Source organism: Ailuropoda melanoleuca, chromosome 8, assembly GCF_002007445.2.
Source record: "Ailuropoda melanoleuca isolate Jingjing chromosome 8, ASM200744v2, whole genome shotgun sequence".
Classification (NCBI taxonomy): Eukaryota; Metazoa; Chordata; class Mammalia; order Carnivora; family Ursidae; genus Ailuropoda; species Ailuropoda melanoleuca.
Window position 1 is genome coordinate 105529174 of NC_048225.1, and position 15161 is coordinate 105544334.

Sequence of the window (15161 nt, forward strand, 5' to 3'; positions counted from 1 at the left end):
TGTGGACTACTTGCTAGAGGGGCTTTCAAAACAGGGAGGCCCTCCCTGCCTGAGCTTTGGATGAACCACCGGCCCTGAAAGCAGGAACGGCACTAAAAGCACTGAAATGACATGAATAGAAAAGGCACCCCATGACCGCCTCTCCTGTCGCTATAAACTGACGTACGACTTGAGAATGTGTACAACCCTCTAGCTAAGTGGAAGAAACGAGAGGGAAATCAGATTTAGATTAGAATAAAAATTTATTTTGGTAAAGAATTATATTTTTTCATTTGCAAAAGCTGAAAATGCTCGTATAAATGACCAGCCCAGAGCCTGGATTTCCACCGGATCGACCACACGAAACAGGAGTCTGTTACTTCTTCCTGCTGGGTTTGGGGGCCTTTTCTAGGCCTTGGATGTATTTTCGAGGAAGCTGATAGTCTTCTACAATCCAAACAACAGAACCTCCTCAGGGGGGCGTGAGCCTGCCCCCGCCACCCCCTACGCTTTGTGTCTCAACGTCCCCCCTTGGTCCTGACCCCTGTGGGCCCCAAACTGCACGGCTGCCATCCGTCCCCTCGCTCCACTGGGCACACGTTCCCGGGGTCAACTTCTCTTTAGTCACCTGCACCACGTGACCTGCTCTTCGACACCCAGCTCGGACCCAGCTCCTCTGGGCAGTTGTCCGGGATGGGCCATTTATCCTTACACCTCATGGCTGTCGTGTGTATGTGAGCAATTTTCACACCGAGAGCCACTTTCTAGGTATACTTGAGGCATCCGTAATTTTCTCAGGAGAGAGAAGGTGTGCGTCTGCGTGCAGTCACGTGCTTGTCTATTTTCCTTTTATTTCTTCTCAGCACCTCCTATTGGGTTCTTCACTTAAAGGGGTCAACTCTGGAAGTGTACTACAGGGTGCTGCCTTAGGCCCTAAAATACATTTGCTCATTGAGCATTTACCATGTGCCAGGCCCTGAGCATGCAAAAGGGATGAAGAAGGCAAGGCTTCTGACTGAAGTTGCTCAGTCTAGCAGGGGGTTCAGACATTTGAAAAAACAGAAAAATAAACACAAGGAGAAAGTGCTACATTGGCAATTTTCTAAATGCTAATTGAAGGACAGAAAAAATGGGACATGCTCTGAGACAGGCTTCCCATGACCCCTGGGCTGGACCCATAAGGCCTTCCGGTCGGGCAGATGTGGGCTGTGGGAGGGCATACTGGGCGAGGGCACAGGGATGCAAGCACCGAGCATGTGTGGGGAGCAGCAAGGACCGCAGCGTGGCCGAGGTCTGAGGTGGGGGTGTGAGAGCTGCCGGAGAGAGCCCGAAGGGAACGGGAGTTGGACCGGGAGGGTCTTATTTATTGAGCGTAGGGCTTATTCTGAAGGCACCGACCGGCATAAGGGGTGTGTAGAAGGAGAGTGATGGGAAGCTGACTCAGGCAGAGGTGGTGTGAATCGAGGACAAGCCGGAGGCTGGGTGACCCAGAGTTGGGAGAAAGAACTCAGGCTCTGGGGTCTGACAAAGCCAAGTCGGGAGCCCAGCTGCAGCATGGAACAGCTGAGTATCTGAGGGCAAGGGACTGAGCCTCTCTGAGCCTTGGCTTCCTCAGCTGCAAAACACAAACAGTTCTGCTGCGTGGCTGTGAGGAGGAGAGACGGTGCCTGCAAAACGCCCGGCGAAGTACCCAGCACGGCTGGGATGCACAACAGATGCCTTATCGAAGGGAAAACCAGGAAGAAAATGACGCCGACAGGACGGTGGAGAGAGCACTGAACCTGGGGGCCAAAGCACCCGGCTCAGTTATCAGCTCGGTCTCTCACTGGCCACGACACACGATCTGGCCACACGCATATACTATGGCTATGATGACCAGAGGGGCTTGGATGGGTGGGAAGATTTTGGCCAAGTCACACCCGCGCCTCTGCTTCTTCAGAGGGACACTCACCAAGCAACAGCTGGCTGAGGTGATGGACCTGGTTTCCCTGGATCTGGACCTGCAGGCTGTCCTTGGACCCCGGGGCAGGAGTGACAGTCGTGCTGGCCTGGCACCGCTGCTGGAGGATGGCAGCCACCGAGCACGGGTCCAAACCATAGGTCTCCAAGTTCCGGACCACAGTCACCTGGGGTGACAGAAGACTGATGGCACGGGGACACACACGCCCTCCCCCCACAGGGCCTGCCAGAGCCTCCCCAGCCTCTTCACCCCCGCCCCCGTGTCCACCATCCCTACAACCACGGTCCCTTTTCATCATATCATCTATTTTTATACTTACTGATTCTTTCTGTCCCATCCAATATACATGTTATATACTTAGTGGAATACTCTCTATCCAACATGGAACATATACTTTTTAAAAAGACTTTTTGTTATGGAGAATTAAAAACATAAATAAAAGCAGAACTGAATACTGTGCTCCTATGTTCCCATCATCAGCTTCAACAATTAGCGACTCATGACCAACCTTAAGTCACCTACACCCTGTCCATATTGCTTGAGAGCAAATCCTCCTAAACACTGGAGCATTTTATCTACAAATGCTCTAGTACGTATCTCTAAAACGTAAGGGTTCCTTTAAACATAAAGACAAAACCATCATCATACCCAAAAATAAATGGACAATAATTCCTAAATATCAAGCATCTCATCAGGAACACATGTATTTTTCTATTATTTATCAACTTCACAAATGACATATGTGTGATTTTAAGATTTAAAAAAAAAACCACTGACACTTAAAAAAAAGTCACAATTCTTCCCTTTTAGAAACAAGTTCTCTTGCATTCATGACTAGAGATGGTAGAGTCTGTTACCATCAGGAGTGGGTTAGGAAGAGCTGCTTTTAATAAAGTCATAGGTTCCAAATAACCCAGGCTTGTCAAGGGACTCCAGCCCCAGAGAACCTCAGAATCGATAAGATATTAGAGGTCACATCTATTCCAGCCCCCCACCTGATGCATGTACCCTTGACTATATCTTCCCCCAACAAGTGGTCACCCGGTCTTTGCTTGTAGACCTCCAGACAGTAACTGCCTATTTTGGAAAGCACCAGTTTTAATTTTGGACAATTTTAATTGTTACCATTAACATTAATAGTGTTTCAATAAGCTAATACAATTGTCCCCTGCTTTTTCAAAGTTCACAGAATGCCACTTCGCTCTTACAAAAAGACCTACGTTAGGACTTTTTGCTAACTGAAAGAAATCCAGAGGGTTTTCACTTTTATAAAAAAAGGTGAAAAATGAACACAGTGCTCAGCACCAGTCTTGCAGGGAGCCCTCACAGAGGCAGCGCACACCCCAGAACAGCAGCAAGAAGGGGGCTCACTTAGCTCCTTCCCCGGAACGACACTGAGCACCTCAGCGTCCAGCCGCCAGAGTTGTGAACTGTGTCTGTGAGCGTCTGTCGTTTTTCTCCATTTATTCTATGCATCCGTTAGCAAGATGTGTCCTGAGGTATCAGAAAAGCCTAAGAGAGTTATTTTTGGGGTCTGGGAACGCTCACATTTTTTTCCATATAAATTCATGGTAATTTGTTCTTTGCTTTACACCATTTCAGCTTACAAAAGGTTTCATAGGAATGCTCCACTTCCGGCTAGCAGAGGAAACCTGTATATATAGAAATGCTTAGTACGGAGTCTGGCACAATTACACACTCAAGATATAGTGGCTATTGCTAGTTATTATTGAGGTTCTTATTACTGGTTCTCATTTACTGACTGCTTAAATGCAAAGTACTATTCTAAGTGCTTCACCCATGTATTTCTTTCATTTGGCCTTCACGGTGCCTTATACGGTGGGTATTATCCCCATTTCTCACATTAAGAAAATTCAGGCAGAAAACATTCACTTTCTCAAGGACAAGTGGCAAGGCAAAGGTCACATTTGAACCCATATCTCTAAGGACAAAGCCCATTTGCATAACCCATACACTAGAAAGTTCTTTATCTTGAACCCAAGTCTGTCTTCTTGGGATTTCCGTCCAAAAATCCTATTTTTGTCTTCTCAAGGCATCTCAGCATTAAGTGCACTCTTTTTCTTAAGGAGAGCTTTTCACACACTGAGGCCAGATAGAATTCGTTCCCTATGACCCTGTTGCCAGGCTACACACACTCACTTCCTTCAGCAATTCTCTATAAGCTGTTTTGCCCTGGGCAAGGTCCAAGAGGTAATAGAATGAGTAAGGGCTGAAAGCCTGTAACAGATTTAAGAAAAAAATAAAACTAAAATCTTGTTTACCTTTGGAACTAGGCTCTAGCAAGTGCCCTAGCACAAAATCCTAGAGGGTAGGGAGTGAGAGGGCCAGCTTTGCCTGTCTTATATAGGGCCCAGCCCACTCATACAAACACGGCTCTTTCATAAACAGTCTTTGTGGTGTTTGAGGCCAAAATCTAAAAACCTCCAATCACGGGACACCTGGGTGGCTCAGTTGGCTAAGCGTCTGCCTTTGGCTCAGGTCATGATCCCAGGCTCCTGGGATGGAGCCCTGTGTCGGTCTTCACGCTCAGCTGGGAGTCTGCTTCTTCTCCCTCTGCAGCTCCCTCTGCTTCTGCTCTCTCTCTTGCTCTCTCTCTAATTAATACATAAAATCTTTAAAAATAAATACATAAATACATACTTTCAATTACACTAGAGAGACTAGAACTTAGTGGGGATATTAAACCACACTTCCAACATTGTGGCTTTTTTTTTTTTTTTAAGATTTTATTTATTTATTTGAGAGAGAGCGAGCACGAGCAGAGTAGGGGGAGGGGCTTAGGGAGAGGAAGAGGCAGAGTCCCTGCTAAGCATGGAACCCAGTGCGGGGCTCCATCCCAGGACCCCAGGACCATGACCGGAGCCAAAGGCAGACACTTAACTAACTGAGGCACCCAGGTGCCCCCCAACATTGTGTCTTTTTAAAATTACCTTTTTATTAGATGCTCTCTGTGCTAGGGTGATGTCAATTGGGCAGATTTTGCCTTTCTTCACAATGGGCTCTTGTCCTGGAAAGGTCACTTGATAGGCAGGCTGCATTCTTTCCAAACATCTGAAACAGGAGTTTGTGAGCTACAGACTGATAAAGCCCACAGAAATCGTCTCCTCATTCCCCACTGCTGGCAGGCAGCTGGGTGTGAGCCAGTCCGTAGCCAGCGCCCCAGGCTGCACTTAGAATCGCTGACATCACCTAGGGGGCTGCACCCAACACCGATTAAATCAGAAGCTCCAATTAGGCAAGTATGATTTTTATCCATCCCCGAAGTATGGCCAAAGTCAAGGCCCATGGATACAGGGAAGGGAATCATCAGTGACTCGAGCCCCTGGAAACCGTCCAGTGGCCTGGTCCAGGCTGCCTTGTGGAACTTACCTCCTGTCTCAAGACTCTGATGCACATGCACCCAGCCTGGGAAAGTGCTGCTCCACATGGGTGACATGTTCCGATTCATCTTCTAGAGAAAGCCTTTACCACAAAGAATGTCTACCTTTCATCTAACCAGGTTTTCTCTTGGTATCACATATACTGGGATTGTACACACTTTCTACAAAGGCCAGACAGTAATACTCCAGGCTTTGAGGGCCACAGCGCTATGCAACCACCCAACTCTGCCACTGCCGCATGAAAGCGGACCACAGACAATGAGCAAATGCGCGTGGCGTATTGACAACAGGCAGCAGGCCAGATCTGGCCCGTGGGTTGTAGTTGCAAACTCCTCATGTAAATTATTTTCAGTTTTGTTCTGTGGAAAAGAAAGAGCATAGGGTCTTTCCTTTGATGACTTTAAGACAATTCCTCCCAGCCTCCTTTTGCTTCTCATCTTTTTGAAGTTCTTACTTTTAATTAATTGTTCTTTTACCTTCACCCTTTCAAGTTCTCCTATATCGTGTTGGCTCAAATCATTCCAAGGATTGTCCACAACAAAATTACCAAGACTGTGTTTATGTGGACTAATATCAGTTCAATTATGGAGAGAAAGTCAAAGACTGAGACGGTGATGATTCTAAAGTTCGAAAGACAGACATTATGGGGAGGGGACAGAAACGTTGGAGAGGGACTGCCCATCCCCGTTACCTGCTCAGGAGACTGTCCCATGGAAGCGTCGTGACTGTATGCTGTTCATTTTTCTCTAAGATGCAGTCACACAGGATGGGATCCAATTTCACGAGACTAAAGGGAAAGAAGAGGCAATGAAGGAATTCCAGCCCCACCCCTTTTGACCCAAGGGCCAGCTCAGGAGTCATCTCTTCTATGTCCTTTGTAGTCATTTAGGACCATGAGAACCAATTCAGGGACCGGAGTGCATGAAGTGATGTACCCTGTGGATGCGAGGAACAGTATGTTTTCCTAAGGACAAGAGAGCAGCCGGTGGTGGAGGGGAGAGTGGGATAAATCCACAGACCAGGATTCTTGGCCCAGTTCTGCTAACGAACCATGATTAGACTGCAGTTCCCAACTTTTTGATCCTGGGGATGTCTTTTGAAAGTAAAAAAGAAAAACAGAATGCTCTTCATTTAAGAGTTTACCTTTTGAACCAATGTCCTGAGAAAATAGAGGATACCAAAAAGCCACAATGACGTCAGTAAAATTTTTCTGAGCTCTGCTTTATTCTTCACAAGGGCATCTGCACTTGAAAACCACTCGTGGACGTCTATGAGCTACCACGCACTCAGGCTACAGCCAGTGTTGATGCCACATATGGATCTGAGCACCCTGGACAAGTCTGGGTGTCCACAGCCCGTGGTTTAGAAACCACTGGTCTTGATTCTTTCTAAAAGGCTGTGATCTATGTGCCTCTCTGTCCCACATGTCCTCCACGGGTGTGTCCAAGTCTGTGCTGTCGGGCACTGATTTTCAGCAGGGCTCCCCAGATACTCACTTTCTGTTGTCCACATTGACCAAGTCATTCTTCTTGGCATAGCTGACGATGATTGTCCGGACCTCACCGCCCTCAAGAGCGCTCCCCTTCCTAGGTGGGAAGTGACGGGGCGGGGGAGGGGGTTAGTTCATGCTGTGCCAGGAGACAAACTGCAGATACCAAGACTCACTCTCTGCTTGGTACGCTGCTTTCCTTGGCTTTTTGAGTTCTATGTTCTTCCCTTTCCTGACTGAGGTGAGCGGGACCTCATGAAGAATAATTACAGGGAGAAAAGGGAGACACCTACGCTCGTTCATTTAGTCAGAGACACTTTCCAGGGGAAAGAAGCTTGAAGATGGGTGTAGGAGAAAGGGAGCACAGGGGCGCAGCAGGCTCTGCCAGTCACAGAGGAGCGCTACCCAGCTTGAGAGGAACTACAGGCCGGAACACCAAGCAGGCAGAGGAGGGCTGCTCTCCAAAAACTCACTTGTGGCCAGACTCCTGGAAGAGCAGAGTCATGCTGGCTGGGACACAGTAGAGGGGTTTTATATCTGGAGGGTGATAGGGCTGTTCCCTGCTACCCTCCTGGATAGTCTGGGAGGTCGGGGAGGGCTCGGGTATGACGAAAGATGTGATCCTAAAACCCAGCAGAAGGAAAGAAAAAACACATTTGATACTAGCATCTGGGCAGTTCCCGGTCTGGGGCCCAGGCGCCCCGGGACTGGCTGGGCTGTGGTAGGCAGGCCCCTTGACTCACCTCGGGTGCTTCCAGTCCACAGCCACAATGCTCTCCACCCCTCTGCTCAGCTCCTCCACCTGTATAATCTGCTCCTGCTGCATTTGCTGCAGGAACTTAGAGAGCTAAGGGAGAGAGGGCCAGGGGTAGGGACTCCACCGATTCCACGCCCATCCTGAGCACCTGATGTGCCACACACCGAGCAGGGCCGGTCCTGGGGACGGACGCGTGACAGTCCCTGCCCTCATCAAACCAGGACCTGAGAGACCCCCCACCCTGCGGCTCAGGGAGTGAGAAGCTGCGACAGGCTAACTGGGGAAATCTTTCAGAACTCTGGTCAGATATAAAGGAGTGGAAGGGAGAGAAGAGAGTGGGTGCTTGCCCAACTGCCTCGTCCCGGGAGCGTTTTCGTCCCCCTCCCCCTACCCCTCATACTTGGAATCAAAAAGCTTAATTCTAGCCCTACAGATGGGGCTTCCCCAGCGTCCATCCAGCTCATGGCACGTGTGCCCCTACACAACTCTCTCTGTGTGCATACGCAGAGAAAGTACCTGCTTACCTTTTTGTAGCTTGATTTCTTTATGTCCAGGTGTTGTCCTGCAGGGCTGGTGGCAGATGGAAAAAGCAAGTTCAGCTAACAAAGCAGTAGTGGTGGGACCTGCCTGCCTCTGAGAGGAGGGCATTTTTCCTCAGCCTTCCTCCTCCATGTTCAGAGAGAAGCTGCTATTCCAGAACCCTCTACCCAGTGCTGGCATCAGAGAGGGATACTGACTTTGGGACACTCTCGAGCATCGCTGTCCAACAGCCCTTTCTGTAAATATGGAATGTTCTCTATCTGTCATCCAATATGGTAGCCATTAGCCACATGTGGCTATTAAGTACTTGACACACAGCTCTTGTGACTGAGGAACTAAATTCTAAATTTTATTTAATTTTAATTAAATTTAAATAGCCACATGTGGCTAGTGGCTACTGTACCGGATATAGCTTTAGAGTCCTCTCAAACTGGACCACCTTCTGTGGCCTCCAAAGTTTCACCTCAAGGTGAACCTTTCCAACACCACGCTCACTGAGGCAGCTGGGCCGAGGGCAGGACTGGCAAACTACATCCCCTAGGCCATATCTGGTCACAGCCGTTCATCCACCGTCTGCTGACATGGTAGGGCTGAGGAGCTGCGATAGAGACTGCATGGTCTGCAAAGCCTATGAGATGTACTGTCTGCTCTGCAGAGGGAGAGTTCGTGAACGCCTGCCCTACAGCTGTTAGGTTTTGGGGTTAGGTTCCTGTGAAAGCCGGAATCGTCCCTCTTCTCAGAACTTTTGTCTTCTCTCAAATTGTGACAAGCAATAGCAGTGGGATTCATAGACAGTCCTTCAAGAATCTGCCCAAGGCTAAGAACCTCTATCCTAGAGAAGATTCTAGGATCTCTTTCCCAGTTACTTATAACCCACCAAGGTCGGGACAAATTACCAAGCATCCTGCCACATGCTCCAGACCCCAGACTGTACAAGATGCCTTAAAGGCGCCCACAGATAAACAGGAAGAGAATTACATCAAAACCACTTTTGAAAAAACAGAACAAAATTCTCAAAAAGAGAAAAGTTGAGTTGCGGCGTACAAATCAAGGAGCAAATCTTCTGACAGAATTTTTCCTGGGTGCTTATTAAACGTGAGGCTAGTGAATCTTGACAATAATCCTACAAGTGCTGGAAGTTCGGGTTCAGAGAAGCCCAGTAACAAGTTCAAATTCACCTTGCTCCAAAACCCTGGGGAACTGGCATTTGCGTCCAGATGGCTGTTTCCAAAGCCCAGGTTCTATCTGCATGTAATACTGTCTCTCCTGGTGGCCTGTGCTTGGCGTAGGGGGTTCACACTGCCTCTTCCTCCTGATACAATATAATGTGGCCCACCTACTTTGCAGCGAAAGTGTGAGGGGGTTGAACGTTCCAGAAGAAGGCTCTGACAAAGAGGCTGCCACGGACGCTCCCTGGACAGGCTGTGCTGCCCGATTCATGAGCCAGCCCAGAATCACCACAGCAGAGGCAGTGCTCAGAGAATCTTGGGAATTTTAACCTTCATTTCTTCAACAACCTTTTGCTGGCTAAAATTTACGTTTTTAAAACTCAGGACCTGATTCATTTGCCAGATCAACCCTCCACTCCACTCTTTCCGCAGCATGTCCCTCAACCAATTCCTCCATCACACACCTGTCCTGACACACCACCAAGGTACCAGAGAAAGCCCGTGGCCCACACCCTGTCTTCCGTACCAGCAGGAGAACATGTGGCTGCCAAGGAACGTGCTGGTGAGTAAAGGGAGGTCAGCTTTTTTGACTTGGCACTTTAAAGCGTGCAAGAAGCATTGCTGTAAAAGTTCATCCATTTGTTCTGCAAGGAAAAGACAAGAAGCATATTTTTCTGAAGGATACAGAATGCCAGGTGCAGCACAAGTAAGCTCCCCGCCCAGCTCCACCCCTGCCTCACCCCCTTCGCCCTGGAAGGAACCCATTCCTGGGTCCCAAAGCTCCCAGACTCTCTTGAGCACTGAGCCTTTAGAGGGGGCTGACCCCAGAGAAGAGGTCCAGCCACCTAGGCCCACCCAGCCACCAAGGCCAACCCGGCCAGGAGCAAATTCTTCTCCGACAGAGCAGTCAGAGCCAGAAGAAACCACAGAGGCCTCTGTCGCTGGAAGCAGTCCAAATGCCAGGACAGACTGGCATCCAGGGACATAGGACGTGTGTGGCAAAAACTCCCTGGTGAGATGTCAAAGGGCTGTTGTGCCACCCTCACCAAAAATAAGGACTTTCCCATTGTCCTCGAGCTTCGGCACCACTCTAGTCAGAAGCAGAGTAGAGCATGTTTCCTAAATCGAGAGGAGATGGGTCCTTCTACTCCCAGAGCTATACCTTGAAGGGTCCTGCTGTCTGTGGGGTCTGGGTTCAGGCCCCTGACACTGGGGTCTTCGGAGGCTTCCGGCAGGGACTTTTCTCCACACATCTGCTGCTGGACCTCCCCATTCTCCTGGTTCTCTCCTGCCAGGGTCAGGTGCCTCAAGTCTCCCTGCAGGGCAGGGGCCGCCTCGACAGACCCCTTCTCTTCACTGAGATCGAGGGGATCCAGGGCCAGTGGAGCCATGGAAGGTGGAGAAGACTTGTCTCCAGATTGCCTGGAAAAATCGCATGTCAGAAACACCAGGCAGCTGCCACAACATCCTCCAATCCTGGTCAGGGTCAGCTGGGAGTCCGGCAAGAGTGAGAGCCACAGGCAGGGGTGTCCAGGAGAGGGCAGAGAGCCCGGGCTCTTATCTAAACCCCATTTCCAATTCTGGGCCCAGAAAAATTCTATGCCTCGGCTTCCTCATCTCCGAAATGGGGAGAGTAATTCTTGCCTCCTCCCTACCCCATCCTAAAAGAATAATAGTATCACTCAGCCACATCTGGGGACAAAGAAAGATGAAAGAAAAAGCAGCTAAAGAGAAGCCCCCAAAAGGATCCCCTTCACATGAATTAAAAATAAAACCATTTTGAATTAAATAACAAAAGTAAGATGGCAAACACATCTGTAGGACCAGTTTGGGGAAGGCCAAGCCCGAGGCTCAGAGTACGTGACAAAGTACAAACATCTGGGCTGCTTGGGGACGCAAGTCAGTCGCTTCTGTGTTCTATCAGGGGGCAGTCTAAGCTGCAGAGCAGTGACGACGTGCTTTCATGCCACTAAGCCTTAGGAAGCCAGGGGAAAAAAAAGCACAGCCGCATACGGGGCACACGGCGCGAGATGATGGAAATCAAACCGAGTTTTCACTAAGAGCTGCAGCAAGTCTTAGCAGTATCGTGAACAGTGAGGCTACACTATGTGTTTAGGTGATTCTGATGAGATAAGTGCAGAAATATTTTTAAAAGGTGGGGGCAGGGGGAACGGAAGCAACCACTGGTAGCACAATTTAGGCAACATGACCTTGACAGCCACTGTGCAGACGGACAGAAAGCAAGGTGTCTGGAGAACTTCGGTAAGTAGTCGTCCAATGTCTGCTGCGACACTGACTGCGGCTGCGCCTCCAGCACAGTGGAGTCTGGCCAGTCCTGATAACGTGAGGGACTCCGAGGCTGGGCTAGAAATGTTAGGATGAATCTATGCCAAGAGGCCACAACACTTGGCCAAAAGACCAGCTATACTGCTTTCAAGAAAAGCCCTATTTACTGTTTTGGTAAAATGACAGGAAAATAGCCAGAGAATAAACTAGTATACGGTTTTAGAAAGCGGTTGTTACAGTGACAAAACGTGACTTGCTTAATGGAGAGGAGATCTGAAATGTGAAACCTGAACAACAGAAAAGTGATCAGGTTATGACCGTGGTGCTGGAGGACCTACTCTGCTTGGATTTGGATTCAGAAGTCAGAATTTCCAAGCACTCGCCACGGGGCAGAAGATGCCTAAATGTGGGTGGCAGATAAGGCCGCATCGACCGGAGCTATAAAAATAAAGAATATCACAGTGCAGAGAGGCAGAGTGGACAGACCCTCAGGTCCTCTCTAGGCCTAGGATGCTACAGTTCACCTAGAAAATAATCAAAGTTCTCTGTAATTTCTTCCCCAAACAAAAAAAAATTTCAACCAACCAACCAATCCATCCATCCATTTCTCCCTCCACATCTAGTGAAGAAATGAATGTCTGGAATTGGCAACTTGCCTACGGACATGGCAGGGACCCAAACTCTCATTTGGGAATCCAGGCCCCGTGCCCTCTCTGCCCACCCAGCTCTGTGTAAAACAGAAGAGACAGAGGACCCACCACAAGTGGTCCCGGTAGGTGTGCAGCACGGAGAAGCCCCTTCCCTTCAGGCCCGAAGTCAGCATCTCAGCTGTGGACATGGCGGCAACTCCGATGGCGACAGGGGCTCTGAGGAGGAGGAAGCCGGAGACGTGGGTCACAGAAAGCCTTCCGGGAGGGCACACGTCAGGGGCACCTTTCCACTCACGTGTTAAAAGCACCACGTTTGCAAATTTGAAGCAACCGCCTGTACCACAAAACGAAACTCAGTCCAACCTCAGTTTTCCTCAGATTACCTATAAATAGGACTTTCAAAAATCCCTTGACCAAACATTCCCCTTCTGTATAAGTAACAACTCTGCTGATGTTACCACTGTTTGGTTTTATTCCTATTATGAATCAAACCCAGGCAAGACTAGCAAGGATATTTGAAGTTCCCTTTGTTTAATTTCAAAAATATAAAATTACCTCCCCTACCTTAAAGGCCTAGCCATCCTATACAGAGGTTCAAAAGGAAGGCCATTCGTAGGCCATAAATGAGGCTGAGGAATGCCACAGAGAAGAGATAAACAGTGGCACTAACTCGAGAGGTTCCTTCTGACTCGGCTCTTTATTAACAGGCCTTGCTCTGTGTAACGATCAATCTAAGAACTGGGTGCATCCAGAAGATTGGAAACAATCACGTTTACAGTAACTACGAAAACTTCCAAAGCCCAAATGAGAAACTTCCTCCAGTCCAGTGTTACTCAAGCATTGCCCACACACTGCCCGTAAGGACGGATGACCCACTGGATAACAGTGGGGGGACATATAAGTCTGGCAGGGTCACCTCCTTGTACCCTTATTCTCGGCCACAAACCACTCTCAAGCTTCATCCCCAATACAGTCTAAAAGCCAAACTGAGCAGGGGAAATATACATTTCTGTAGTTTTCTCCTGTTCTGGATAGAATACTGGGAACACAGTGATACCACCAACCTTTTCAATGGCAAGTTGTGCCACAGTTCGACAAGGAAGGAAACATTTCTAGATGCTTGGTTCCAAAAGGTTCAAGGAAAACAGGAGAACATGAGTAGCAACAGTAAGATCTTTGAACACTGACCTCTCCTGTGCCTACAGTCTCTCTCTCTCTCTAAGCAGCAACAAGCAAAATAATGAGACATCATTTCTTGGTCAGGATGACATAAATGAGGGGCGCCTGGGTGGCTCAGCCGTTAAGCATCTGCCTTTGGCTTAGGTCATGATCCCAGGCTCCTGGGATCGAGCCCCGCATCAGGCTCCCTGCTCAGTGGGAAGCCTGCTTCTTCCTCTCCCATTCCCCCTGCTTGTGTTTCCTCTCTCGCTGTGTATCTCCCTGTCAAATAAAATCTTTAAAAAAAAAAGAAAAGAATAGCTTAAAAAAAAAAAAGGATGACACAAATGAAAACAACCCATCGTATCCAGTGTTGGTGGTGTGCAGGAAAACAGGCTCCATATCCCCCGTAGGTGGGAGTGAAAATGGATACCGCTTTCTTGTAGGGCAGCAGAAATATACACCTATCTTTAGCCTAAGAATTCTGCTTCTTAGTATCCACTCTGGAGAGATACTGGCACAGGTGTCCCTAGAGGCATCAGTAAGAGACTGTTCGTGCTGAAGACAAAGTATGGGCAACCACAAGGTCCATTAGGAGAGGACCTCTTCCATCACCACGTAGCAGGTAAGAAGACTCAGCATAATTGAACTTGCTGACATGGAAAATGTCCCCTTGATCTTAAGTGAAAAACCAATATAGATAAAGTATAATTCTGTTTATTTGTATTTTTAAACATACATACCCAAATCGTACATTTTCATACACACACATACACAAGGATTCAAGGAGGCTGGCAAGGAAAAATGTATCAGATGATAACGGTTACTTCTAGGAGGAAAGGGCTGTAGGGTGAGGGGGCTTTGATTTTTCAGAACCGTTTATATGATTACTTCCTAATTTATTTTAAAAAAGAAGCCGTGCAGTGACGGTTGAACAGCTCTGTAAATACACTACAACTCAATGAGCTAATTTGAAATAGGTGACTTTTGCAGGATGTAAACCACATTTGAATAAAGCTATTAAAATAATTTAAAAAAAAGGATGATGAAGGGCGCCTGGGTGGCTCAGTCAGTTAAGCATCTGCCTTCAGCTCAGGTCATGATCCCGGATTCCTGGGATCGAGCCCCGCATCATGCTCTCTGCTCAGCAGGAAGTCTGCTTCTCCCTCTGCCCTTCGTCCCACTTGTGCTCTCTCTCTGTCTCTCTCAAATAAATAAAATCCTTAAAAAAAAAAAAGGATGATGACGTGGATGATGGAGAAAAAAGTGTTAACACCATGAAAAACAAGGAAAGACAAAGAAAATGTCACACACAAGAGACTAAGAAACACAACCACTAAATACAATGTGCTATCCTAGACTGGATCCTTGAGTGGAAAAAAACTGTCCACATTTCGTGGAAAAACTGGGGGAATATGAATAAAGTCTATAATTGTATTAATAGGATTGTACCAATGTTGATTCCCTAGTTTTGATAACTGTACTATGGTTATATAAAATATTATCATTACAGGAAGCTGGTAAAAACTCTATACTAACTTTTCAACTCTTCTGTAAATGTAAAATTATTAAAAAAGAAAGAGAAAGAAAGAAAGAAAGAAAAGAAAAGAAAAGAAAAGAAAAGAAAAGAAAAGAAAAGAAAAAAGAGCAGCAGCAGCAGCAGCAGCAGCAAATATGCTTGGCTGAGATACGCAGCCACCCCTACAGGCTCACTGCCATTCCCCCATGGCCCACTCTCTGCTTCTGGAAGAAGAATCTGTTTTTTTCTTTTA

The 15161-nt window shown here is 47.8% G+C and overlaps 1 protein-coding gene across 3 annotated transcripts in view; it reads right to left on the bottom strand.

Annotated features, from left to right (window-relative positions):
- Positions 1–223: 223 nt before the first annotated feature.
- The window catches only part of EIF2D (eukaryotic translation initiation factor 2D), a 15825-nt gene continuing 887 nt past the window's right edge, over positions 224–15161 (bottom strand). Inside the window, exons 2-12 of one of the 3 annotated variants that reach the window (XM_034667163.1) lie at positions 12340–12447; positions 10458–10717; positions 9822–9939; positions 8111–8156; positions 7573–7676; positions 7303–7452; positions 6837–6926; positions 6032–6127; positions 4891–5011; positions 1931–2105; positions 224–426 (exon numbers count right to left, since the gene is read on the bottom strand). In XM_034667163.1, the coding sequence (XP_034523054.1) occupies positions 356–426; positions 1931–2105; positions 4891–5011; positions 6032–6127; positions 6837–6926; positions 7303–7452; positions 7573–7676; positions 8111–8156; positions 9822–9939; positions 10458–10717; positions 12340–12447 (1339 nt within the window). In that variant the 3' untranslated portion in view covers positions 224–355. The other 2 variants (XM_034667162.1, XM_034667164.1) reach the window with 2 other exon arrangements.